This window comes from Mus caroli, chromosome 4 (genome assembly GCF_900094665.2).
Source record: "Mus caroli chromosome 4, CAROLI_EIJ_v1.1, whole genome shotgun sequence".
Classification (NCBI taxonomy): Eukaryota; Metazoa; Chordata; class Mammalia; order Rodentia; family Muridae; genus Mus; species Mus caroli.
In genome coordinates, this window is record NC_034573.1 from 59,369,221 (window position 1) to 59,397,152 (window position 27,932).

At 41.2% G+C, this 27,932-nt stretch overlaps 1 protein-coding gene across 4 annotated transcripts in view; it reads right to left on the bottom strand.

Moving 5' to 3' along the window:
• Positions 1–5,668: 5,668 nt before the first annotated feature.
• Astn2 (astrotactin 2) overlaps positions 5,669–27,932 on the bottom strand; it is a 955,818-nt gene continuing 933,554 nt past the window's right edge. For 3 of the 4 annotated variants that reach the window (XM_021160105.1, XM_021160104.1, XM_029476272.1), the window contains 3 exons: positions 21,633–21,733; positions 19,799–19,982; positions 5,669–6,540 (listed from right to left, as the gene is read on the bottom strand). In XM_021160105.1, the coding sequence (XP_021015764.1) occupies positions 6,303–6,540; positions 19,799–19,982; positions 21,633–21,733 (523 nt within the window). In that variant the 3' untranslated portion in view covers positions 5,669–6,302. The remainder of the gene's footprint in view (positions 6,541–19,798; positions 19,983–21,632; positions 21,734–27,932) is intronic. The other variant, XM_029476271.1, reaches the window with a different exon arrangement.

The window sequence follows — 27,932 nt, forward strand, 5'->3', positions numbered from 1 at the left end:
GCCCGTGTGGGTCATGAGCCCACAGAGACCATGGGAAAACACAGATGTTTACATTATGACTCATAACAGAAGGAAAATTGCAGTTACAAAGCAGGAATGAAATAATTTTAGGTAGGGTGGGTGACCATAATGAGAGGCACTAGGAAAGTTAGAACCACTATGCTCTAAAGTATTCAGATGACACAAATCGTGCTTCTTCCATATACTTCTTATAGAGCATATATGATTCTGTATCTGCTCTATTCTACAGCTACAGCTAGGTCTACCCATCTTGAACATTCCCGTAGCCTTGAGTCAACTTACTTACCATACCCCAAATTCAGTAGTTCCTTGCCATAACCTTAGCTTAGGCGCTCCTACCTTCCATCTCTATATCTAGCCTCCTGTCTAGTTTCTGTGTCACTAGCTTTCTACCACGAGACCAGATATAGGTCTTTAGAAATTATCATCTCTGTATGCCACACTGCGATTTTCAACCACAAGCACAGCTGGTTCTGTCCTCCGTCCTCCTCTCCAAACACCTTCTATTTTATTGCTCAGACTATTTATTTCTTAAGTATAGCACACTTTCAGGGAAATACTGGTCTTTTTTCTTTCTCTTCTGCTCTGCTTGCTGAACTCCTATACGTTCACCCATGCAACAATTACATTGATGAAGGAGACAATAGCATCTGTTCTTTCATGTATAAATATGTCACTGCACCATAACTGTTAACACAGAAAATTTGCTAACGTTATCTCCAGTTTTAAATTTAGTATTCTCACCATTGATGAAAAATGGTGTATTTAACCCCTCGGCAGGCGAGGAGATTGAGACTTATAGCAGTTTGGATGCTGTCTGCTAACCTAACATGAGGTTCTTAGTTGACAAGACCTGTCCAGTTCGCCTTCCAGATTTCACTCCAAGTTCAGCCCTTCCCCAATGTAAACTGCCTAACTAAGATTTAAAATCAGATGGGCTTGATTTCAGGATGTCTGATTTTATCACACTGTGTTGAGGAAGTTAAATTCTCAAGGGCAGAACTGAATCTTCCTTGTCTCTGTGTCCAACACCTGGAAAGTAACTCTCAGACCCAAGCTAAAAAGTAGACTTAGCTTTTGACAAAGGTAAACTTTTGTTTCCCTTTGGTTGTAACAAGCACAAAGTTCACCAAATGGAATACCTCCCCTATAACGCATGAATGCTTTATACATGGTCCAGTGAGATAAGTGTGCGGATGTGTGGAGACATTGAGAGGATGACTTCCTAAATGGAGCCATTTGCACTTGTTTGTGTAATGAACTCTCATGAAGTCTGCTTACAGTAGTTTTCTGTGGTGTGTGTGTGTGTGTGTGTGTGTGTGTGCTTGTTTAGATGGTAGCTGACATCTGTCGTTTGTCCTTCTTTGTCTTATTGCCTTTAGACAGGGTCTTTGTTCTTTTACCTTAATGGATATTTTCTTTAGACAAGGTCTTTCATTGAATTTGAAGCTTGCACTTTAGAGCTTCTAGGCCCTGCCTGACTCTGTCCTCCAATGATGTAATTACAGGATTATAAAGCCAGTTCAGTTTGCTTTATGTCAGTTTGGAAGATTTTAACCCAGGTCCTCAAAAGTGCAGAGTAAGTGCTCTTGCCTGCTAAGCTATCTCCACAGTGCTGAGAAGATAGCTATTGATCATTATAAAGGGACCATTGAGGGGTAACTTCCCATGCACCCCTAGCATGCACCTGTGTATGTTTGCAACTTCCTTATCTGATGACGGAAAGACTACATGCAAAGTCCCACCCTTGCCCCCAATGAGATGTCAGTTTCCTGGTAATTTCTGTGACAACCCATGAATCAGACTGCCTGTACAGATGCCAGGGCCCCCATCCCAGCAGCTGGGTTCCCACCTTAAGAATTTTCCCTTTTCCAGTGAAACATCTTAACAAATATTGGTCTAACCTCATTTGCTGCCATGTCCAACAACATAAACACACACACACACACACACACACACCTGTCTTATCAAGCTTCTGCCTTCCTATTATTGTGAGCATTATGATGGCTGACAAAGCCAACAGACTTCACAGAACAAGGAAAGACAGCTGAAGTGAATGAGGGAGCAGAGGGGAGAAGGAGTTAGGAGCAGCCTGCCAGAAAGTATACCAGGGATCACCACCATCTGTAAGAGCTTTAGGGAAAACCACATGGCTTCGGGAGGGGGACCATCATGACAGTGCGCAAAATCCTGACATCATGACTGCTTAGTTTTGAGTTTGATTTCTGACAGTATTTAAGTTATCATAACTCATAGAACAGTTAGTCAGTAATTCTACCTTGGTGAGGTGTGTGTATGTGTGTGTGTGTGTGTGTGCAAGTGTGTGTGTGTGTGTATGTGTGTGAATATGAAGACCAGTTGATGGTTAACGTCAGTGTCTTCCTCTTTGCTGCCCATCTTATCCTTTTGAGAGAGGGTCTCCCACTAACCCTGGAGCTCTGCTTGTCCCCACTGCTCAGGGTTAGGATTACAGATGCTTGACACCGACATGGTACTTTCAATGTGGCATTTGGGGACAGAAACTCAGGTCCTTCTGCTTGTGCAGCAAACACTGCTGACTAAGCCATCTACGTAGCTCCATACTTTTACCTATCAATCAGAGCTCAGTAAACTTTCTTTCAGACTGGATTTCCTAGTAATTTCCCTAACATTCATATTATTCCTAATATAATATTATAATATTCATATTTCTGTTAGGATTACAAATACTATTACTACTATAAGTGTTATCAGGTATGTCCTAGCTTCCCCCAACTCCTCTCTCTTTCTCTCCATTCTAGCTCTTAACTTGTACACTTCTACAGAAATCCCACCAAGCAAGAGTATTATTGATCCAATTACCTAATAGGAAAATTAATTCATTAATAATTAATTAATAATTAATAAATTAATAGTCATTAATTCTACCTTGGTGAGAGGTGTGTGTGTGTGTGTGTATGTGTGTGAATATGAAGACAAGTTGACAGTTAACATCAGTGTTTTCCTCTTTGCTGCCCATCTTATTCTTCTGAGATAGGGTTTCTCACTAACCCTGGAGCTCTGCTTGTCTCCTCTTCTCAGAGTGAGGATTACAGATGCCAATTTAAGATGAATTTAAAATGTCCAGTTTCTCACCTAAATGCTATGGTTTGTGAACAGTAGAAGAGAGAGTCAAAATTCTTCAGACTCAGCTCACTGCCTCAACACACTGAGCAGTTTTATTTTTGTCAAATGTTGGGCTGAATTTTCCATGACGTTGAGGCCTTGTCTTTGTCTTTTTTCCCTTTTCCTTTTCCTCTCCTACAGGAGATGGTGTTTCGAGACAGTGTCACATTTATGTAGCTCTGCCTCCTCTAGAACTCACTATGTAAGCCAGGCTGGCCTTGAACTCACAGAGATCGGCCTGCCTCTGACTCCTGAGCTCTGGCCTTGAAGGTTTGTTTCATGGCATCTGGCTAGGTTGAACCCTTTCTGTTGCTATGAAAGTTTATAGCAATATGCTGGCCTTTCAGAGAAAGCCTAGGCTTGTGTTTAGGAACAGAGGCATTCAGAAGAGCAGTTGGCATGCAGCAAGTACTAAGTGCATGGTAACTATTAATTTTTGAGTCTTTATTTTTAACTTTTGGTGAAATGTTGGCTCCTCTTTGAGAAGATGAACAACAACACTACAGAAAAACTCACCATCAAAGCTCTATCTTTATACCTCCATGTGTGTGGACTCCATCATAATTAACCTTCTTCAGTGAAAACAATGCTAAAGGTTAAGGAGATCCCTAGGCACACAAGTTGTCTGAGAGAGTTGTAATTGGCATTCACATTTTCCTTATACAGATCAAAGCATTGGGGGAAATGACCCAATGTATAGGTTTTTAAGACATGATCTTAGAAGCTCTGATATAAATAAATAAATAAATAAATGCATACATACATAAATATCAAATGTATTTTTAAAGGCTTCAGCATCTTTTCCTCCTCTGGAGACTCATAGTGCCCTCAACTCTGTTCAAAGACAGGTACCATCTTTTAATGATGACATAACTTTATCTACATCTCATTCTCTCTAGTGACTAGAGTCCAGGGAAACATCAGTGAGGAAACAACAAGGTATTGTGAATGTAAAAACACCTCTTTAAACTCATCACAACTCCAGCCAACTCCCAGGAAATGCAGGGTAGCAGTAGGATTGTCATTGACTGGAAATCTCAACTTTGCCTCTTGATGTCTGCATAAAAATGAACAAGTAAAACAAGTAAGTCAATAAATATTCCATGGTTGGAAGGTGTCCTCCTGACTCTGGGATCTAGGCTGACATCATTACTGCTTACCTGGAAAGAGAGAATAGCTAGCTTCTCCTCGACATTGTGTCCAATCTATCATGCATACTATAGCTGGAGTGAATTTTCATAGATATTACTATTTCATGTCTTAGTTAAAGTCATAGACAAACAGTGCCTAGTTACTTCAAGATATGACATGCTTGTTGACCAAGGTTTCACAAGCGGCTGACCTCCCAACCTCTTCTCTACTACGTCTTACTTTGATTCCAACTTTATTTTTTTTAAACCTTTCAGTTTTTTAAAAATAATGTTGACAGGACCAAGGGCCTCTCCTCCCATTGATGACCAACGAGGCCATTCTCTGCTACAAATGCAGCTAGAGCCATGAGTCCCACCATGTGTTTTCTTTAGTTGGTGGTGGTTTAGTCCCAGGGAGTTCTGAGGATAGGAGGTTTTAGGAGGAAAAACCAGGAAAGGGGATAACATTTAAAATGTAAAGAATGAAAATATCTAATAAAAAAAGGGGGGGGGGAGAATGATGAGAAAGCCTACTATAAATGTTTAATAAAATAAACACGTAAGTAAGAAAAGGAAATTTGAATAAAAGATAATGTTGACCATTTTATACATATACATACATACAGGGTATGAGTGTTGAACACCCATACCCTGTTACCATGTTTTATAACCTCCTGTATACTTTTCTTCTCTACATGACACAATCATTGTTTCCATGATCTCACTTAATAAAGTTGTGGTTACTTGCTGCACAAGAGCTGCACAAGGCTGGACTTGATATCATTTCATCATGTGTGAATAAGGGGTTCATAAGTCCCCACTCCTCACGAAGAGATTATAGGCAGGTGATAGATGCTGGAGGAAAGCTATTGATTTCTTACAGTATGGGCACTGATAAGTTGTTTCTGATTCTGTAAATAACATGCTACTTGTGCTCATGCTAAATTCAGTATTTCCTACTTTTAATAAAAGCTTCTTTGGCAAAAGTTAGATTTTATATTTTCCTGCTTTTGATCATGGCTTTTCCTTTTCTTGGACCATATGCTTCCTTTTCTGATTTTGTCTGACTTCTTCCTCATTCTTTGGGATAAGCTATTGAGTTTTCAAGCAAGCACTTTTTAACTCCTCCAACATATTTTATGATCCAGACACATCTCTAGAAAGAATTCATTCATCCTTGACCAACCTACTACTACCTAGATTGCCTTTCTACAGTAACCACTAGACTATAAGTTCTTACAGGTCAGAAAACTCCTAAGCCTGTTTTGTTCAACCTGTGTCTTCCATATAGTACCTCATTAATCAATATATGTTTCATGCATAGACAGAGATTCCTCAAACATACTTCATCGGTAAGAAACATCACCCAGGCAAAAAGAGAGACAATAGGAATTTTAATGCACAGAAGGTCCTGTAGAGACCCACAGGTAGCAGAAAGAAGCACTGGGCCTGCAAACTCAATAATGGAGAGAGAGAAAGAGGGAGGGAGGGAGGGAGGGAGAGAGAGAGAGAGAGAGAGAGAGAGAGAGAGAGAGAGAGAGAGAGAGAGAGAGAGAGAGAGATCCTTAAAGACCCAAGCTTCCTTGCTGCAACAATTCTAGGGCATTCTTGCTAATGCTGAAATAGTCAAATTGTCTCTCCACAGGGCTCTTTTCAGGAGGGTCCATGGCATGAGGGAGGAAGAAAATGCAAGGCTCCTTGGTCTCCACCGCCCAAAAGCTCCTGCCGCCGCATTGACTTCCATCCATAAGAAAAGGTTTAAAAAGGAGAGACATTTGATAGAGTCAAATAATATCTTAGAAAAAATAAAAGAGAAAAATGAATAATTCCATTGGTTACAAAGTTCTCTGTTGTCTGTCCACGGAGAAACAGTTTGCTTTGGCCTTGCTGGCAAGTGTCATGTGCCAGGCCCCTCAGCTGTCCCCCAGCCCACCCAGGCCCCAGGATCCATGAAAGTCGTGCTCCCCCTAAGAGCGTCTCTGTGCTCGCGGAGGGTAGTGCCCTCCCTCACCGGCCTTTGGTTTCCCCGTACGTGTTTCGGGCCATAGACACCATCTTCTCCTCACATGTGATTTTGGTATCTTTGAGGATGCTGTACCACACCATTCCTGCAGGCCGGACCTCCTCACTGCGGCAGAAGAGATAGGGTATGGTGTCCACACGACTCTGGATGTAGGCGCTTCTCAAGAGAGTAGAACAGTGGCTGCTGACCCTCTCCAGCCGCCGCAGAATCAGATGAGCCTTCCTAAATGGCACAAAGAGAAAGGAACAGAGTGAAGTCCAGAGGACGTCTTAAATAAGGTCAACAGTTGTTAAAAGAGGCCTTAACCAAGCTACATATTTTGCCCATTTCCAACTTTAGTTTGGTTACTTCCAATTACTCAAGAGTTACCTGGGACTATGATGGAGTGTTATTACAAATGCAAGCCTCTGGCTGAGTACTGAGGCCTCTCCCCTTCCCCAGAAGAAAGATTTTAGGATCTGTCTTTCTCAGTTTCATTCACTGAATTGTGATTTGTGACATACTACCAGTCTCTGAGCTCTGACCAACAGAAATTACTATAGTAATGACTTAAAAACATCTGGAAAAAACTATAATTTGACACCAACTGCTACATAGTTAATGAATATTACTTCGTATACATTTTTATATATTTACTAAATGTTTTATATATTTATTACATGTTTGCATCAGTCCTGAATGTTTGTTTTTACTCCCAGTTAACAGACGAGGAAACTATAGTCAGAAAAAGAAAATTACTTGACCAAAGTCAAATATTAAGTTATTGATCACTGTAGCCAGAGCTGTGAGTCCAGTCCTTTTCCAAATGTGCCCCTTTGGCTTTAGTGACTCGTGCATTTTTCTCCCTGTCATGACATTTGGAAATCATGCCACCTGGGCTTTCTGTTTCATCAAAGTCTAAATGTGAATGTTGTGAATATTGTCAAATCAGAATTTCACTGTAGTCCTCTAAACTATCTCTCAACTAATGATGGCTGCCTTGCCCTCTTACATTGCTTCTGAGAGGATGCATGAGTTAGGTCAAGTGTCTCCACACAATAAGCTTCCAATATATTGTTACCATGATGTGTCAGGACCAAGGTTAACCTAAATACTCATTTAAGCAAGAATCTATGTGATGGTCCCATTTGGAACTTATTTGGAATATTCCTATAGCAGTAGAGAATGATGACTAGGTGAGATCTTTGGCATCTCCTAGTCCAAGGCTTTTGTTTTTGTTTTTAACAGTACTAGTATTAATTTTTTCCTATAGGAACAATCATGTAGGATACTGATCAGCATCTTGCAGCTTCATCTCATCACATATGCACAGCACCACACATTTGCCACGACAATAAAATTGGCTCCTGACATTTCAAAATAGCCTTTCCAGAAACCTTCTAAGAATCACAGACTTACCTAGCCAGTTAAACCCTTATCAAAGATGTAGACACAGAAGCTTAGAGAAGGGAAGGAAGGCCTCTTTCCCAGATCATACTCCACACAAAACGTGTTTCTTTACATTCCAGCATCTTTTAGATGCTCAGGGGTCCTGGGAACTAAGGAAAGTCCGCATCTGTGTCTTTCTCTCTCTGTCCTTTCCATGACCCCTGGAGACCTTGGGAGAGAAGGTGTTTTATAATATAGACCCCACAAATTGGAGACTATGTTAGGCACCCGTGTGGTGGCTGAAAAGGGACTGGGCTTGTGTATTACATTTCGTAGGCATGATTTATGAAGTGCCTTTCAAAAAGTCCTCTTTGTATAGTTCACCACTTGGGTGGAATATTTTGTGAGGAGCCAAGAATTCACCATTTTATGATCATACTCTATCCACAGGCCTCCCTCCTAGAAGGCAATGGCTCCCACCCCTACGAGGAGCTCAAGGACTGTATTTCTCATCCTTTCTTGTTCAAACTCCTGCTCTGGTCTTACTTGTTTAGTGTTTATTTTTTTTATGGTTTATGTACTTTATTTTATGTGCATGGCTGTTTTGCAAATTTGGTTTTCGCAGAAGGGCTCATTGAATACCCTGGAACTGGAGTAATAGATGGTTATGAGTCACCATATGTGTTTTGGAAATGGAACCCAGATCTTCCACAAGAGCAACATGTGCTTTTAAACCCAAGCCATCCCTCTAGTCCCTTTGCACTTATTTTCTAAATATATTTACTTACATGTATGTACATGTTTATGTGTGAGGGTGGGTGCATGCTGTGGTGTACAAGTGGAAGTGAGGACAATCTTGGAAACTAGTCTTCCCCTTCTACCTTATGTGAGTCACAGTCTCTCTTGGTGTTTCCCTTATGTGCTGCATATCCCAGTCTAGGTGGCCTGAGAGCTTCTGAAAATTTTTCCAGTTTCCCCCCATGTTCCTATTGGACTGGTGCGACTACTGACACTCACCTCTGTTTCTGGTTTTTACTTGAGTTGCAGGTGTCTGAACTCAGAATATTCAGCTTGTGTGGCATTTAAATCCACTGAGCTATCTGTCTCTGGTTCTCTTTTTCCATTTGTTAGTAGTTCTACACCTTAGGAAAAATCTATCTATGCTTTTTAAACTCACTTTCTTAAAAAGGGGAGGGGGACTGTGATGAAGCTAAAGGAGATAACATAATAAATGCTTGCCTATTGGTTGAGGATATTTTATAGCCATGTCTTGATTCAATAGGTTCTATGAGAAAAGCAGATGGATGAAGATTGTGATACAGGAGCCAAGAGCAATGAATTAAAGGTAAGTGAGAAGTGTTGTACAACATAGAAAAAGGTGTCAAAGCGGGGCTATGGTTGTCCAAAAAAGCTCCCAAGTGGAATAGGAGCTTGTGTTGACTGTTAGATGCAGAGTGGAAGGCTTAGCAGGCAGCAGTGGCTAAGTCAGAGATAGAGGAATGTGGAAAATACCTGGGGATTTGGAACACAGTACTTATGGTATGTTGGGGGTGGGTTGCGGGGACTGAAGCGGCAGGATGGAAATAGGCTGGTGTTCCCATATCCATGTTCCTGTGTTATCTCCACTGATTAATAGTTATTTAGATTCCAGCTCAGTCACATGCCAGCTAGATGATAGTCAAAAACCATTTCACCACTACTGCCTCAGTTTACTTGTCTTAACTATGCAGTGTGCATAACTCTCTATATAAGATATTGTTGCAAACATTTTTTAAAAAATGGAGGGTTGTGGATGTAGCTCAGTAGAATGCTTGAACTCCTGGGTTGCATCCCCACAAATGCACAAGCCTAGCATATGCCAGTAATCCTAGCATTCCCAAAGCAGAGCATAATAGTCACGCCCTCAAGGTTAACCCATGGCTACACAGTGAATTCCAGGTCAGTCCAGACACATGCAATTCTGTCTCAAAAATCAAATAAATAAATATGAGAGAAAGAGGATAATAAATCTACATTAAATTATTCATAGGTGATATCTCTGGTTATATAGTTGCAAGTAATGGCAGGGGTGGAGGGTAAACCAAACTTTACAAAATAAATGGTTTAAATTTATTTTCTGAGAGTTTCAGACATTTATACACTGGGTTTTGATCATATTCATTTCCAATTTCCCTTGTCAGACTAGATAAAGCTAATTTTGATGGGATACAACATTATCATTCATAAAGTTAACACTCAAGAATCACCCGACAGAGTTACAAAAGAAAAAATTAAAAAGTCATAAAATGTTTCACATGTATAATTTTTCATATGAAATTTGTACATGTACAATTGCATAGCTGTACTTAGCCTCTCCAACCTTTAAACAGAGAAAGAAACTGGATGGGATCTGCATTGTTTGAAAATGTTTTTTGCTGCTTTGGAAAGCAAGTAGTGGAAGATAAGACCAACAGCAAGAAACAGGCTGGGAGCACATCTGGGCACTCCCTCTTTCCCTTTGTTTGACTTAGAGATGCTGGTTTGAATTTTTTTCTGGCATGGTGAAAAGCTATCTACTCTGTTTTCTCAACTACAAAAAGGAACATAAAATGGTTCACCTTTCAGGTTTACAGTAGGTCTTAATTAGTACATTTAAAACCATGAAAGCTGTAACACAATAGTCTTAGACAAGTCTACATGGAAAGCATGTGGTACATATTGGAAAATGTCTTCACTCTAAACAGCAGTACCGCCATGGCCACTGCTGCCACCATCACTGTCACAGCCACCATCACCATCACCACCGCCAAGGCTAACACTGTCATTATGGGGCCATATGCTGTTGTTTGTCAATCCAGTAATCTGGATAGATTGTTATCTGGCTAAAGCTCTAAGTGTCAAAATTAGAGGAGGCTCCCAGAGGTACTAACTGTCTCTTATTGAGGAGCAAGAGTGCTGAACTGGAAAACATGAAGATGTGTATTAGGGGACTATAGAGGATGAGAAAGGAGGTGGGGAATATGTAACTGTGAAAGGAACCCATGAAAGTCTTCTCAAAGAGCAGCATGGCAGAGCTGTGTAGTCAATAATGGAATATATGCTTCAGATAAATGAGTGTAGTTACACTAGTAGTTGAATAAAACTGATGGTAAAAAAAAAATGTGGGCAGCTATGGCAGACATAAGACCATCTAGGTTTTCCTATGCCACATTTTATTCTCTGGGCAATAGAGAATCGTTGGCTGATCCAGGCAGTCACAAACAAGAACAATAAAAAGCAAAATGAAGGGTGTTTCTCCAACATGCCCAAATGCTTAGTCTTCAAAAGCCTGCAATTTCCTCAGAGAGAGTTTTAGAACTCAATTACACAAAGCCTCTCTCTGTATGGATGGGAAAACAGCATTGATATGAGGTTAGGGTTAGTATTCAGGTTAATAAGAAGAAACTACATTAAAGGAATGACTTCCGTGGACAAATCCAGAACCAGTATTCCTTAGGGTACAAAGTTGAGGCAAAGTCCTCAGTTTACCATCTCTGATTACTTGATTACTTTGATTCTTCAACAGGACTCTTACTTCTTTCCACAGTTATAAAACTGAAATGGCAAAAGTGACAGCGGCAGATGAGACAGCTTGACCCCAAATGATAAATGAAACACATTGGCATAGTGCTGATAGGGGAAAAGCTTGTCCTTAGGACCCATTATCCTGCTTTGATCCTCAGTTTCCTCATTTGTCAAACAGGATTCAGGGCACTTAATCTGTAGGAATGTCGATGGCTGAGATGAAATTGTTACCCCAGGTTTCTAGGACAAGCAGGTAGATAGTAAATGCTAAATTAAAGTGTACATTTAGACAACAACAGAGGACACTGAAAGTGAAGCAGGTACATATGGATTGGAGGTGCCCAGAGGTGGGAGAAGACTAGGATAAGGGAAAGAGACGGAAAGCCAAAGTGCTAGGTAACAAACTATAGGCTGTAGAGAATAATAAATCAAAGATCAGGTCTGCTTCCAGCATTCCTGTGGGGTTAGGGAAGTCCTAGGTCAAAGTGACTATGTTTTGCAAAGACCAAGAATGAAATCTCCCTCATTGGAGTCAGGACTTATGCCTGCTGGGAAAGGAGGAAAGATATGAAGGAAGATGGTTAATTTGTCATGGATTACTAGAAAGAACTGGGGACGATAACCAATGGAAGAGTCAGGAGCTGGGCCTAGCTGCCAGTTCCCTGAGAAGTGCAGAGCCTTTGACATTCATTCCATTTCCATCACTGCTACTCAATTAGTCATTGATCCAGGCCTCTCTTCTTCCTCCCTGCCTCACTAGTTGAGCTTAAATGTCTCTGGGTTAGGTAATTCCAAATGAATGAGAGTCAAGGGCATGCACAACAAGGCTGTAAGAATTTCTCCAGAATTAAAGAGGGCAGAGTAAAGTAAGTAAAAACTGCCTTCTTTATGCCCCGCTAAGGCCACAGCTAGGGAAAGTAGGCCTGCTGTGGTACAAGATACAGTGACATTACTAAACTGTAGTCAGACTGAGATGATGAAGGACTTGTGACAATGTATCCTGCTGAATTCAGAGCAGGGGGAAAGCAGGGGAGAGGCAGGCAGGCAGGGGTGTCCTGAAGGCAGTTGCAGGTAAAGAGGTAAATTAGAGCAACATGGATGATAATGATTATAATCGAGTTGCCTGCTACTTGTCAGAAACTACCCATGCAGGATCATGGGCCAGTGGCAAGTCATGTGACCTGTCTCATGTCTACAGCAAGGTATTAAATGTTACAAAGAAAAGGGGTTAGGAAGCAGGAGTGGGTGGGTTGGTGAGCAGTGGGAAGGGGGAGGGGATAGGGCATTTTCATAGGGGAACCCAGAAAAAGGGGATAACACTTGAAATGTAAATAAAATATCTAATTTAAAAAAAAAACAGAAAAAAAAGAACGTCATGCTAAAATTGCCACTATAGCATCATTTTTAACAGCCTTATAACTAGAGTCTTTGACATTTAATGTGATTCCTTCAATATGGTCATCGGTTGCCCTCTTGCTGTAGATGACCGCAGTAGTACATTTTAGAGAAGTAGCTGCCAATTTCCAAAATGAGAGTGGGTATTTTTTTGATTTTGTGTGTGTATGTGTGATGTGTGTGTTTCATGAATGTATGTGATGCATGTATGTAGCTGTGTGTGTATAGTTTTATATGTTTCCTGTATATGAGTATAGTTTATGTATATGTAGCTGCATGTGTACAGATGTGTGCATGTGTTCCATGTGTATCTCTGTTCAGTACATGCAAGTATAGCTGCATGCATATAGATGTGCACTCATGTGTGTGTGTGTGTGTGTGTGTGTGTGTGTGTATGTGTGTGTGTATGCTCAAGGTTGACAGGGAGACTCTCCACTGAATTCATCGAGGTGAAGTCTCTCAGTTTGAGTGCAGGGCTCACTGACATGGCTAGTATGGTTAGACAGTTTACACCGAGGATCCCTTGTCTTTGATGTAGAAGGATGCCACAATGCTTACTCATTATTTACATGGGTGCTGGGATATAAATTCCAAGCTTGTCTTCATGTTTTTCTCTTATGCTGAGTTGTCCCTGCATGTCCCTTTTGTGTGTTCTTCATGAAAGAAAGGGGCCTTGGTTTATGGAGAAATGCCATCCAATATACCTCTTATGAGCAGTTCATGAGGAAACCTAGTATGTCACTGTGTCCACAGCACACTCACTGAGGCTCTATTCAAAGAGAGGATGGATTTTTTCACCTCTGGAAGTCTTTTGGATCATTCCTACTTTCTGTCAGGCTTTCTCCTTTGCTGTTAACCCATTTTATTTCTCTGTTGGGCACCAAAATATATCCTAGTTGTGCATACATTTTGGGATGTAATGTGTCACACGGAATAGAATGCTGATTTGCTACGGCAAGATATACTTTGAATTGGGAGTCTGACTCATTAGTTATGTGACCTTGGACAGTTTATATATCAGGAGGGCTTCTCTATTGCTTAATTGCCAATCTATTATTCAAAAAATAAGTGATATATAGATGTCCAGGTCCAGTTGCAAGAAGAACAGATTAATAAATGCGAATTGACACAAATATACAATATTTTCTGTCTAAAAGTATCAAAACATGGTAGATTTCTAGCAAGTAAAGGCAGTGGAATAGCACAAATCACATCATGTGTACCTAAGAAAGGCGTTAGATAATTTGGAAGGTGGTTTTGAAAAATTCATTTTTAACAGCCAAGACATCTAGTTGGTATATAATAGAGAGCTGGAATACCATGAAATACATTCTTATAACTTCATAACCACTGAGCTTTGCCTAACAATACATTTAGATATATGCCAATGGAAAGATACTCAGCTAGTGCATTGTTTAGATATGAATAGGTTGGTGATGGTATGTATATTTGGTAAAAGCAACAGAGATCACTTATGATGTGGTTGTGAATATAGATATCATGAAACTGTGTGTATTCCCCTTTCCCATAAATATCCAAGTCTATATTCACATCTGTCTATGGAAAGCTATATGCAGTCAATAATTTTAGGTCTGGGGTAGAGCTGAAATGATAGCACTTGTATCTAGATAATCTCTACATTCTATTTTGTATATTGCCATATGATTGGTGTGCTGTTAAATAAGTAATATCAATTTTGGAATGAAATTACAGTATTTCCACTTGGACAAGGTGCATGCACTAATATATATTTAGCCTGTGTGGTGAACTGGAACAGTGAAGCCATGCTTCCACAGCTTCTTAATAGTTCATGAGCATTACTTTGAAAGTAAATCTCTGTCAAAATTTAGCCTCAGCCTCTTACCGAACAGGAAGCCAGCATTGGGGACGGATGGATACCTATGCCAATGGATACTAAACATGTGAGTAATTAGTGAAAATGGATGCATTGATTGGTTCTTCTCCTTGATTCCTCATAAGAAATTGTAGAATCCATTTTCCTTTCTTCTGTTTTCTTCAACATAGGGCCTCACTATGTGTAACAGTTATATTTGTTGTTGTTGTTGTTGTTGCTCTGAGAACATCACCATCACCAAAAGTAACTTAAGGAACAGTGTATTTCGGCTTACAGTTCTAGATGCTTGGTGTCTACTCTAGGCATAGGAACAGGAAGCTAAGAGATCACATCTCAGTCACACACAGGAAGCAGAGAGAATGTGAACAGAAAGGAGGAAAGAAGCTATTAACCTTCAAAGCCTGCTTTCTCAGTAGCATACTCCCTCCAGCAGGGTGGTACCTCTGAGAGGCTCCACAACCTCCTCACGACACTCCCAGCTAGGGACCAAGTGTTCAGATATATAAGCCACCGTGGGTACTTTCCATTTAATGGCATTCCTTTGTGGTTTGTTACCCAGGTTGGACTTTGACTTGACCTCCTCCCACCTCAGCCTCCTGGGGACTAGCATTAAGAGGATGCACTACTAGGCCTGTCCCATGAGACTTGATAAAAAGTTAATTTCTTGACTAAAGGCAAAATTGATTGACCAGAAACTATTTCAGTTGAAGCTGATAAGGACATAAAGATTATACCCATCTGTTAATCCATCAGTGAGGAAACTTATATATTGGAAGTCAAACTAAATTGTAACAGTTTTCACCAGAATTTCACCATTCTAAGATACTGTGGAAGAAGAGGTATAATTAATCACTTTAACAGTCTTTCCTGAAGAGTACACTTAATGTATATTCACTCTACACAATTCATTTTCATTTCCAAAATATCAAAACATGCAGGAAAAATTGAAGCATATCTGGTATTGTGAGAACACATTCCAGACATTTGTTTATTATTTTTACCAGTATGTTAGCTATCCCAACACTGCTGATCTCAGACATATAGGGAAGGAGCCAACATGATCTTGGAAGACTCTAGAGTATAGTTTTAGGTTTGCTTGCCTCTCACTAAGCGTACAACAATGGTAGTACTAACTCTTCTCAGATGAGAAACTGGACTGTCTTTCAAGGTTGAGAAAGTTCTCAGTTTGAACCAAGCCTGTGATAACTCTGTTATCTATTAGGAATGTCTGCTATGGAAATCAGTATGACTGACCAAATAAATAAATCGTTTATAGCTCATTGGTCTGAAACCAAATCTCTCCAAGTGTTTTCTCTCCTCTCACTATCCTTTTAACTTGATCAAACATAACTGAAAGGATAGAGGAGCTCACGAGTGGTCAAGGATGCTCCGAGTGGAGAAAATCCTGGTCCCTGGCCACCTATGAGCTCAGCTTTTCAAGTCTCCTAATAGGAACCTTATGGTGGAACAGCTGGGTGTCAGCAGGTCTTCTTTGAGCAGCTGTTTGCAGTAACCTATAGTTGTCATGAGAACCAGACTCTGGGGAAAACCAGCCTGATAGATTTATTAGGCAGAGGTAAGAGATGCCCCTTTGTCACTAAATTTTATGGGCGTATGCAAACCCAGACCAGGGAAGGAGTTGAAAACATTTGGGTTGGAGATTATATGGGCCAAGAGAATTCTAACAGGGTTCATCTTGTGTCAACTCTTGGGAAAAGTTCTTTTTTCCCCAGGCATCCTAGGTCCCCAGAAACAGGATGTTGGGCTAGAGGTGAAATGACATCCATGCTGTCTTCATTTTCTGGTTGCTATGACCTTCAGGGCTTTCTGGTTTCTTGGCTTGCCAGCTGGAAGAGACCTTAAGAGTTAAGCCCATTTGCTTTACAAATGAGGTCCAGAGTGGAGGTCAAATTGATTCCTGGTATTACAGTAAATAGGTGGCAAAGCCAGGACACGAACTCTGGGCTCCCAGCCCAAACAAGTGCCTTGCCCCATCTCCTTATCATGTTTGTTCTGTACATTTGCTAGCCCTTGAGAGGCAGAGCAAATTTATTTAAATTGCTCCTTTAAAAGCCTTTACATAACTTCCGGGATAAAGAACAAACTTCTGAGTAGAATGTCACAAAAGCCATCAAAATCTAACCCTAGTTAAATTCTCCAGCCTTGTCTTTCATTTCTTTCTTCTTGTCTCTCACCTTGAACTCTCTGCTTCAGTGATATTTATAGTTCCTGACGACACTCTATTTTCTTACCTCACCACCACTTTCCTCTTCACACTGGCTTCCTCCTGATCTGCCCCCTGCACCTGACAGGTTAGTCATGTTTGGCTCTGAGCACTAGCATCTCTTTCTTTTGGCAGGGATTCTTTCTTGGGTCGGGGTCTGCATTTGCTGCTCTATCTACCCACAACTATAATCTTGACACTATTGGGCCCTTCTAGACCAACAATATCAGCATTATCTGATAGTGTGTTCAAAATGCAAAATCTGAGGTTCTGCCCAGCCCACAGAATGGACATTTTAACATGATGCACATTAACATTTGAGATACTCTGCTGTACACATTCTTCCGTTCTCCTTCACAGCATGCTTCCTGTGGCTTGCTCCACTGTAATTGCCTGCTGATAGTACTTTTTTCTCTAGATGCTGAGTTATGAACACAGCCTGACCAGCTTTATTCACTCATTTCCCAACTCTCAGTAAAGGGCCTGATAAATTATTACATAGAATGTATCTATAAATCAGTTAATAAAGCAAAGTCTCCTCAATTCCTTTAATATCTAGATGGCCACCTCATTCTTTGATCTTAGAATTCTGGATGCTGTAATTGCCAAATGTAATCTATATGTCCTTGAAAGCATGGAGAGAATTAAGAGACACTTGAAACTTAAGGGGTGTGGAGATACATAGACAAGACTCGGAAGGAGGACCATATCAGAATGAATCCACACTCACAGATTCATACTACTATCCAATTAAGCACCTGGTGGTTAGCATCTGCTTTGAAAAGTGAATAAGGCGCAAAAGATGAATTACTATGTAAAACTTGCATTGTATTAGGGAGGCCAGAAAACACAGAAGCCAGTAAAATACAACCAGTGAGTTAAACATAGATAATTAAGACATGAGGTTGACAGAGAATAAAGGAGTGGGCATTTTACAAACTGTCTATGGGAGTGGCAGTCTGTTAAGACCTGAGGTTCTGTGTAACATATATTTAACTCCACTGATGTGTGTGTGTGGGGGGGGGCGGTGGGGGGGGAGAGACAGCAACAGAGACAGAGACAGAGGGAGAGATAAAGAGAGATAGAGGGACAGAGAGACAGATAGACAGACAGAAACAGAGACAGACAGACAGACAGAATGCGATGGTGTTAGTTTATCCTAATCGTCTTATAAACAAGAACAGAAGCTGAAGAACAGAAGAAAGCATAGCCCAATAGTTGTACGGAAAGTTTATTAGCAGTCAAGATGCAGCCCTCTCCACAGTACCTCTGTTTTATTCCTGCTGAAATACCTGTGTGGGTCACTAGAGCAAGCTCAAGTCCCTTCTCAGGGATCTAGAGAGACCAGAGAAAGAGAAAACTGAAAGACATGTGTTGGAGCTAGCAGATAGTGCCTGGGGCCATGGTATCTGAAGGTTAATTGATTACTATTGCCCATTACCTAATAAGTAGTCTTACCCCGATGGGCACCCAGAAGGCCTTACTGGGAAATTTACGTATTGGAGGGTTATAAAGGATGCTAGCAGGTTGTGAAGAGAAAAGTAGAGTTCTGGGGTTGTTTCTCCCCAAATTCTCTGAGTCCTGTGGGCAAGCCCAACCAAACTGAATGCCTTACTAAGCCCAGGGGTATGATGGCACTGAGGTAACTCATGTGGTTTTCATCGGAGGCTCTGGACTGCTCTGCTGCTGGCCAATCTTCTTTTAGCTTTTATCTAAAGACATATCCTTTCATGTCAAAGGAAGAAAGTTACAGTCCAGGACCCAACAGAACTGATAAGACCCACTGTGGGGAGAGATCTCTATTTTATCCTTTGAACAACTGTTCATCAAATCTCATAACATTCCAGAAGGGCCTCAAATTCATCTCAGCATGGGAGAAGCAGACAGCTTTTGCCACCATCTGCAACTCTGTGACTCTAGGAAGTTCACTGAAACCACATGGGATCTCCACTTCTTTATCACTAAGAAGTGGCAACAGTTATCCTGCAGGGACATTGTGAAGCATGGCCTGCTGCATGCTAAATATTTCAGAAAGCCACACCTTTCTCTCCAGTGCTACCTCTTACTACTCTGAGAATACCACACAGTCACCCTGGGCACACAGCAGCATACAGAAGGCCTCAGTGCCTCCTTTTGGTCTCCCCTCCTGAGCTTTTAGTTTCCAACTGCAGTAGAGGAATCCTCCCTTTGAGTTCTGATAATGCTGTCCTCACACCCCTGTGAACAACACTTGAAAAGCTGCTGTTAACTCAAGGGGATAATCCAAACTCCTTGACCCTACTTCAAGGACATTCAAGATCTGGCCCCTGCTGATCTCTCCCTGTCCTGCTGTTAAGCCTTTTGCCCCCAAATCTCAGAAATTCTTTAGTGCTTCCCAACAGAAGGTTCACCCAAAGCTTGGGAAGAATTCCCGTTGGAGGGGGGGGGGTTTAGGAAAAAGATCTGGTACTCAATATGATTTGGATCCCATGTTTGGAAAAGTGGTTAGATTCTCTCCTTCCTTCTCCCTCTCTCAAATTGCTTCAAACAAACAAACAAACAAACAAACAAACAACAAAACAAACCTCGGTTGACTGTTGTGTGTTTTTTTATTAAAAATTTTATACAATTTTTTTGATCAAATTCTTTCTCCTACCCAACTCTTCCTAGATTCTCTACCTCCCTACACACCACACTTCCTGTTCTACCCTGATCTATCTTTTATAATATTTTCACAGGGCAGCTTCATGCTCTTCTAGAACTGAACAATGTGCTTCTTTTGTTCCATTTTTTGTTGTTAGTCTTGGATTATGTTTCAGTGATTACCGTTACTTTTTTGCTAAGGGCAAACACCACTGGTTTTTTTGTTAGTTTGTTTGGTTTTGTTGTTTTTTTTTTCTCTACAAGAACATACAGTATTATTCTATTCTAATACATTTCCAGGAAGCAGCAGTCTCTTCCTACTCCCCACCCTTAATATAGACAAGACTGTGTTCATCACTACCCACCTTTCTTTTTTTGTTGCAGCCCATTGTCAAAGTAGGTAGAGGAGGATCAGTAAAATTAATGAGAGGCAAAAAGCATTTGGTTCTCCACCCACACACCTAAACCCATACCTTGGTCCTAGCTCATCCTCACTCCTCCAGACGAAGTCACCAAACTTTTCATAGTGAGAGTTGTAGTGGTGCTGGACACGGAAGAGCATGGAGGCGGAGACTTCCATCAGTGTGTTGTAAGCAGTCTGCTGCTCCTTGCCACTTGTGTAACCATTGTATAGATTGTAAATCTTGTCCGCTATCTCTGTGGGGTGAGAAGCACAGAATGCATCACTGACAGCAGAGGAAAAGCTGGTGGTGGACCCATGTTTGACAAGAAGCAAGGCATAGCTGCATGTGGGTTCACTTGAATGGTCTTCTTACATAGAAAAACCTCCATTCCATCTAAAATATATCATTGACTAATTGAGCTCAGTTTTCCTATATATTCTGAAGATAAGGATGTCTACTCAGCATTGGGGGTGTGCTGGGAAAAATAAATTAGAAAATAAATGCAAAGGGATCAATGCAAGTGCTGACAGAAAGTTGAGCACTCAAAGTCTAAGCTTAATTAAAAGGTACTACTCTGTACAAAAGATGTAACAGGAATTCCAAAGAATTACAGAAACTTAAATGAACTATTGCCTTCTCTCAATGTCTTCCTTCTGTCTCACCTCGGAAACATTTCCAATGTGTTTCTGCAGTCACAAACCTTGTAAAGGAAGTGCAGATATTTCATCTTGTCATTCAGGGTCATTCCCATGCTTCCAACCTCTGCTAACCATTGTGATTTAAATAAATCATGAAGAGATGGTGCATTCCTTCAACTCTGAAACCTCTAATCAAAATTTCTATGTGTGACCACTTCATTACTCATATTAGTTGACTCCAGAAGAGTCTAAGGCACTTGGAGTCAGAATGAGAAAAACACCTAATTTGTACTATTTCTTCCTCTATTTTTTCAGCAGTGTATTCAATGCTTTAAAATCATACTGGTTACAGAGTGAGTTCCAGGACATCCAGGGCTACACAGAGAAACCCTGTCTCGAAAAAAACCTAATCAACAAACCAACCAACCAAAAAAATATACTGGAACTCTCCAAAAGACACCACAAATCCCCTCATCTTAAGGATTAAGAGCTTGGCTCCTCTTATCTATAAGTACATCCAACATTATTATCAAGTTCTTTGTTAAATGAATAAAAATCTGTGTTTCCCTATCAAAAATGAAAACTACCAAAGGATTTGCCTCTAATACATTGCTTAGACCACAGCTTTGGGGAAATGTCTATCTGTGAGCTATGACCACCATTTGTTAGTCTAGATATATAAACTGTACCTAAATGCTAAATATATGGTTGGTTTGATTGATTGCTGTACTATTTATGTTATTATCTAATATTTCGAACTTCTTGAATCAGGAGAAGCTAAAAATGAAACAAAGCAAAAGTTTAATTTTGTATGTTAAATCTGACTGATGGACACTAGTGGTTGCCCAGAGTTGAAAGCTTAAATACAACCTCCTACTGCTCAGAATGGGGCAACGTGCTATCAGTTAATGTCACCAGAGGTACAAAAAGATTACTCTACAAGGTGTCACTGACTTGCCAGTTCTAGCACAGACTTAAATAGAAGAAAATGGTTAGTTCCAAAGGGTAGAATACAGGCTCTGATCCTCAACAGTCCCTGTCAATGGTTGAGCAAGTCTAACCACCAACAAAGATGCTGGTAGTTCATCTCCATTAGTTCTTCCACTATTACGATTAATTTAATTTTATGTTCTTCCTGCTCCTTTAGTTTTTACACACACACAGACACACACACACACACACAAACACTGTGTGGTAGTTAGTGACAGCTCTTAGAGAGGAGAAACGTGGGACTTCCCTGGCAAATGCAGAGATGAATCACCTACCTTCTGCTTTGTTGTCATCTACCAGTGGACAAGCTGTCCTTAGAGTCACTGTGCTGAGCTCTGAGTGCCTCCCTCGAGTATCCACAGCATACAGAGTGAACCTGCAGCACAGCAAGACAGCATCAGAGTGAGACTTTCCAGAAAGACTCTGAGAGCTGGAAGGAAATCCACAAAACCATGGCCACAAGGAACGCTCCCAAGAACTCAGAAATCCCTAAGCTATGTGTAAAAAAAAGATTTTTAAAATAATGATAATTAAAAAAATTTGAAGCGTGTATCAAGCTTTGAGTGCCTGCTGGGCACTTTGCAGTTAGTCTTGTAATTTGCAGATAAGTAAACCCTAAATATTAAGATATACCATGAACCATTTTCACAGTGAGGGTGTCGAACCTTATAGTGTGTGTCATTTGGACTCATTGTTCTTCAAGGCAGAATAGAGGTGTGGATACAAGCAGTGTGAGTCTAGGGGGTGAGAAGTGAGCCGCAATGATAAACTGCTGGATAAATATGCTCATTTACATGTTCATTCATTCATTCATTTGCTCATTAATTTTAAAATTACTTAGTGAGCACAAATTCTGTCCTGGGACTTGTTTTAGATACTAACTTTTGAATGGAATTCAATTAATCAAAAGCTAAAACAACAAAATGCACAACAGAACAGTCAAAGGATGGCCAATGTGATGGAAAATACAACAGGATCCCACAGGAGAGGTCAGTGTGGAAGTGGGAGCTGCGTGGGCTTTTAGGAAGGATGAACTCACAGATGCCTTTCTAAGCAAGTACATTTTTAGCTGAGACCTGAACCATGAGGAAAAATAACAAGCTCAGTAAATGTAAAAGAACTGCAAAGGAATAGCCTTAAATGCGAAGACCCTGAGAAGAAAAAGACCAGATGGAAGAATAGGCAACTGTTACGGCCAAGACAGAGCCAACTGAGAGGGAAGGACACTGCAAGCTATGACAAGGCATTTGGAACATATTCTAGGTAGAAGGCTGGCCCGACCTTCTCATCACATCATCTGAATCTCTATGCTACCTAGATGGAATTCAGCTTGTGGACATAACTGTTCACATCAGACTTGACAGATGCACAGAACAGAGTTCCTTTGAGCACAGAATCTGTGCAGAGCAAGGAGGGTCTATGGCCCTTCCCGTCTTCAGGTCTCTGAGCATTAGTACTGTAGCTTACACAAAATCTAAGGAAGGAAGAGGAACTATTTTCCAGAGAAGGTAAGATGTAGAAACCAGGGACAGTAAGAATAGAAGGGCTGTATATGGGTGTCGCTACACTTGGTCATGTCACTGTTCAGCACAGGAAGATGTGTGAAGTGGATAGATGGTTTCCTAGGATAAGTTCAAAAAAAAAAAAAAAAAGCTGAGTCCTGCTGCCCCTATTTCCTTCCTTTTTTACTTATTCAGCATTTAGTTGAGTTCATGCTATTTAAAATAGACTTAGTGTCATGGCTATGAAGCTACAGAACTGGCAGGAGCGATTAACTATGCATATTGGGCCGTTAGTAAATACACATTCCTTGCACAAAGTTATTAACATATACTAAGACTTTAATATGCTTCACACTGAGCTAAACAGTTTATTTCACCAAGCAATTTTAAAGGAGATATACTATCACCCTCTTTATTTTATACTTGAGACTCAGAAAGGAAAGGCACCTTGCCCAGAATCACATAGTGAGTACTGGGACAAACTACTTAAACCTAAGAGTGTTTGATCGTGAAGCACTTGAATGGAATTACTGCCAACTACTGTCATTAGGAGCATGATCTGCAGACATCCAACTATCTACACTTATGAAACCTCAGCCCTGCTGAGCCAGTGCTACGCCATGAACTTTTCTAATCTTATGAAACCATCCAAAAATAGTCACTGTTTCAGGAAAGGAAACCTAAGGTAAAATAATCAGCAATCTGTACAAAGTCACAGGTGTGGAGAGTAAACGAGGCAAGCCTGCAGCCTGTTGAAATTGAGACCCTTTTGCTCTGACTTATTCTATCCAGCTCCAACAGTCACTACCTGAGCCAGTCTCAGCTTGGGAATCTACCTAGGTCTTCGAGCTTTGACACTCTGTAACTGCACAGTCTCAAAGGTTGTTTGCGTACAAGGGTAAGTGAATAGTAACTTCTCAGTACAAAGCAAGAAGGTGATGATGGCAAACGGAGCCTGGTTTTAGAGATGAGCAGACTTGTGTTTTTATTCCAGTTCTGTCCCTTTGGGTTGTGGTGTTGGCACAGTCACTTTATATCTTTGAGCTTGCTTTAGGTTCACCAAGTGTCAGTGACAGGCAGACTCAACTGCCTGTCAGGTTCAGTGTTGATAGATATGAAAGTTAAGTGTTCTTTGGAAAGCTATGTAGAGAAGAGAGGATAAGATAAAGAAGATACCCGGAAGCTAGATAGACATGTTGACATACAAACATAAACACAGTACTCTGGAGGATGAGGCTAGAAGATTTTGGGTTCAAACTAGCCTGGTCTAGACTGGGACACTGAGCCATCTTTGATTGCATAGCAAGGCCCTCTCTCAAAACAAAACAAAACCAAATAAACAATATCATAAACCTTCTCAAAATGGATAAAGAAAAAAGAAAAACAAAACTCTGGAATGTGAGACTATGCAATTTTCAAAGTCAAAAGGAAAGACTGTATTTGAAGATAGCAGGTATGTCCTTTCCATCTGCACAGTGATTCACCTAGAAGCTGCTGAAGGTGGGGCTCCAATCGCAGCCTGTAAGGCCATCGAGAACACACTTAAGCATGGCTGTTTGCATCATTTAACACAGCACTAGTCACTCAATTTTTGTAGAAATCAGTGAACTTGAAAAAACTACGTTGCATTCCTCACTTCCAGTTTCCCCATCAACAGATTGGCGAAAATTTTACAGCATATGGTTATCTCCAGGGTTACAAGGAATGAGGCATGAGGAATGGCTTGCAGTTGCAGAGTTTTATAAAGACCACATATACAATATTGATTCCTGCAAGAACACATAGTTTTGTGAAAAGCATGTTATTTGTGCAGGAAGAGGCAATACACTGATGAGCAAATAGACATTTTGTAACGAGTGGTTAATACACCCGTAAGCCTCAAGACAGAAGGATTTAGAAAATGTTTAAGGCTTCTTTCTGATTGGACATTTTATGTCTTGATGATGCTTCTGTTTTCTCTGCTTCTTCAAGCAGCACCAATAATTCCATGCTAGGGAAAAAGTAACCTTAGAGTTGTTTTGCCTTTTTATAGGGCTAGCAATTGAACCCAGGTCTTGCATGTGATAGACTCGTGCTAGACCACTGAGCTATATATATCCCTCCCAACTCAAATACCATCCTAAAGACTGAAAGGTGGGTAGAAGCCTTGCCTTTTCCAGTGGCATGCAGAGAATTCTTTAGGAATCTGTTTACCACCTCTGACTCTCAGCCCCTTCATTTACAAGCTATGGGACACAAGCTGAGGATGAAGACTGAGACTCCATAATAGGCATGGTGCAACCTTTGGTCCTTGAAGTGTAGTTTAGGCTTTTGCTAGCACAGTATCTAACTGTGTAAGCAGAAGTACCAAATAGACAAGGCCTTAGGCCACCCTGCTTGGTGTTCCTGTCAGAATGGTGGGGCAGAGTATGGAAGAGAAGAAGGAAGGTATCAATCTCACAGACCTGGGTCAAAAAGTCATAAGGGCATGAGCTTTCTGCCTGTCTCAGCTGTAATTGGAAAACTACTCCACAACCACATCTGAAATCAGTTAGAAAATCAAGCCGGGCTGGGACATTCTTTGTAAAAGGAAAAAAGTGATGGTATCTGACGTAGAGGGGGTGGGGGGGATACTGAAGCACATAGTCAGACTTTTATGCTTTTCAGGAATTAGGAGGATGCTGTCTACACTCTGAGTCTCTGAGCTCCCTGCGGAGCAGACTGAAGTCAAATGATAAAATGGACGGAAACCTTGGAGCTCCATCCTGTAGCTTCGAATCCTCATTTCATAAATGACAAGAGAAAGGCTGAGAGGGGAAATGATTTGCATAAGAAACCACAGCAACTAAATTCAAGATAAAGACCCAAGATTCTCTGGGTCCTCCTGTAAGGTCCAACAGTGTCTTATACAAGTGGCTGGCTTATGTCTAAGTATACTTTGGGGAAGTTTTGAAGGTTTTAGAAGTGGCTCTAAGAGCAAAGTTGGACTTCATAGGAATCTGAAGCACTAGGATTAAGACATTTCTTCTCCAAGTGCTGACCTTTTTCCAGAGGGAAAATTATCAATCAATGTGGTTGAAAGTTAGGGTTTGGTGCAGCACTTCCAGATTGTGCTGCAGTATCTTAGGCACCTTAAAGTAATGCAGTCCTCTGCATTGAGAATCTAAAACGAATCTAAGAACTTTGTAGGGATTTGTTTGAGATGAGGACTCATATGTAGAGAATTGTTTCTTCAGTGTCAGGACAGTGTCATCTTCCTGCAATCGTTCCTCATAAACGTATCATTTTCAGCTAGAGTCTTTCATGTTCATTTATTCATTCAATGTCACTCTGTCCCTGAACCCAAGGAGTGACCTTGGCAGTAGGTCCAGTCTTATTTGCTGATCTCAGCTGCCTCCTGCTTTCCAGTTAAGGTGGGTCCAAGTGCTGCCTGCTCCAGAGGCTGGATGCCACCTTTTGGCTTCTCATTGATGCCGCCTCTTCTGACTGAGCCACTCTTTTCCCTTGTCTTTGAACTACACTCCAAAAATCACCTCTTTAGGGAAGTCTGTTTCTTATCCCCTCAAAATGATGCAGGGCCTGTGCACTTCTCTATCCATGAGTTGTCTTCCAGACATAGCAGCTCTCTGTAAATACCTGGTACCTCAACAGTCAGCAAATAGTAGCCAGAATGAGTAATAACCACCTCGTGCTGTGAAAGCCACAGCCCTCATCTGGAAATGAATTTTTCTATCTGTGAAACAAACAAAGGATGATTGGATTGAGGAGTTCTCGGGGAGAATAGCGGAAGGAATTTGGCAATTTGGTTTTCATATCGAGTTCCCCATTTATTGGATACGCGAAGATTTATCTCAACTTATTCACCTATAAAATGGAAATCACAACATTAAAACCTGCCAAGGAGGTGAGCTGGTTTACAACCAAAAGTGATAGAGCACATGCCAGCATGATATCCAGCATGTGCTAGGCAGTCCACAAACAACAGCCCTTGCTCATATTGTCACTGCTATTATTTTGCTTCTTTCTAAGGCTCTAATTTCAAGTCTACCTGGGGTGAGTAGCCCTCCTGGAGATCAGAGGTGGGTGGGTGGGTGAAAAAGGAGCTGTTGCAGGTCCCATTCAAGACCCCCAGACCTCCTAGCAGCAGGGGTGAGAGAACGAACCTGAGAAGTTAATTGGCGGTGAGAGCTTCTCAGAATCTGACAGGGGGTAAGAGCAGGGAGAGAGCCCCAGAGGCCTATGTCAGGCTCAGGTCCCCTAGAGGACAGGAGAATGTGTTTGAAGTCTCTAAGCCAACGCCTGCTCTTCCCCAGTCACCCGCATGATTTAGGCATTCTGGGGAGGCAAAAGTCTCTCTGCTGATTTGAAGGGAAACAGATGTTTCCAGGCCAGAGGCCCTGGTCTTATAAAATGTTCCTTCCCCAGACAAGGCTTTGGCAAACAACTTCCCATTAGCTCACACCCACCCCCTTCACCTCTCCACCCCCAGTTCTCTACCTCCCCACCCCCATTACTATGACTCTGCTCCTTGCCTTCCCAGTACAATGGGGTGGTAGGGAAACCACTAGTGTTCCAACAGATACTTTTGGTCTGAACAGCTAGATTTGAGACACTGCTAACTACCCCTCTGAGAGTCTCAGTTGCTAGTCTCTGTAGTAGTGATGGAGGCGATCTAAGCCTTGGAGGTGGGTTACATCTGATATTTTATAGAGAGAAGAGTTTTCTTCGCAGATAGAGCTATTGTTATCTCTTCCAGATTGCCCTTCATGGGAGTCCCATGCAAAGAGACTACTCTAGTCTTCAGTCCAGGCTTCACCAGCTCCTGGACAAGTGACAACTTTACCAGTACACTTTGGTAGACAGTACTTTTTGTTTCTGTAACTTTAAGATGGAAGCCAAAGTTCAAACTCATGGAGTCGTCTCTTCTGGTCAGACCAGCACCGGGGAAGCTAGGGCGCAGGGTCGGCTGACACTCGCCAGCTACCCACAACACCCACCACAGGATCTTAAGACTTCTGGTGAGTGGAACACAGCTTCTGCTCCAATCCAATTCCGTGCGGGACCTGAGACTGCATTAGTTAGGGAAGCAGAAAA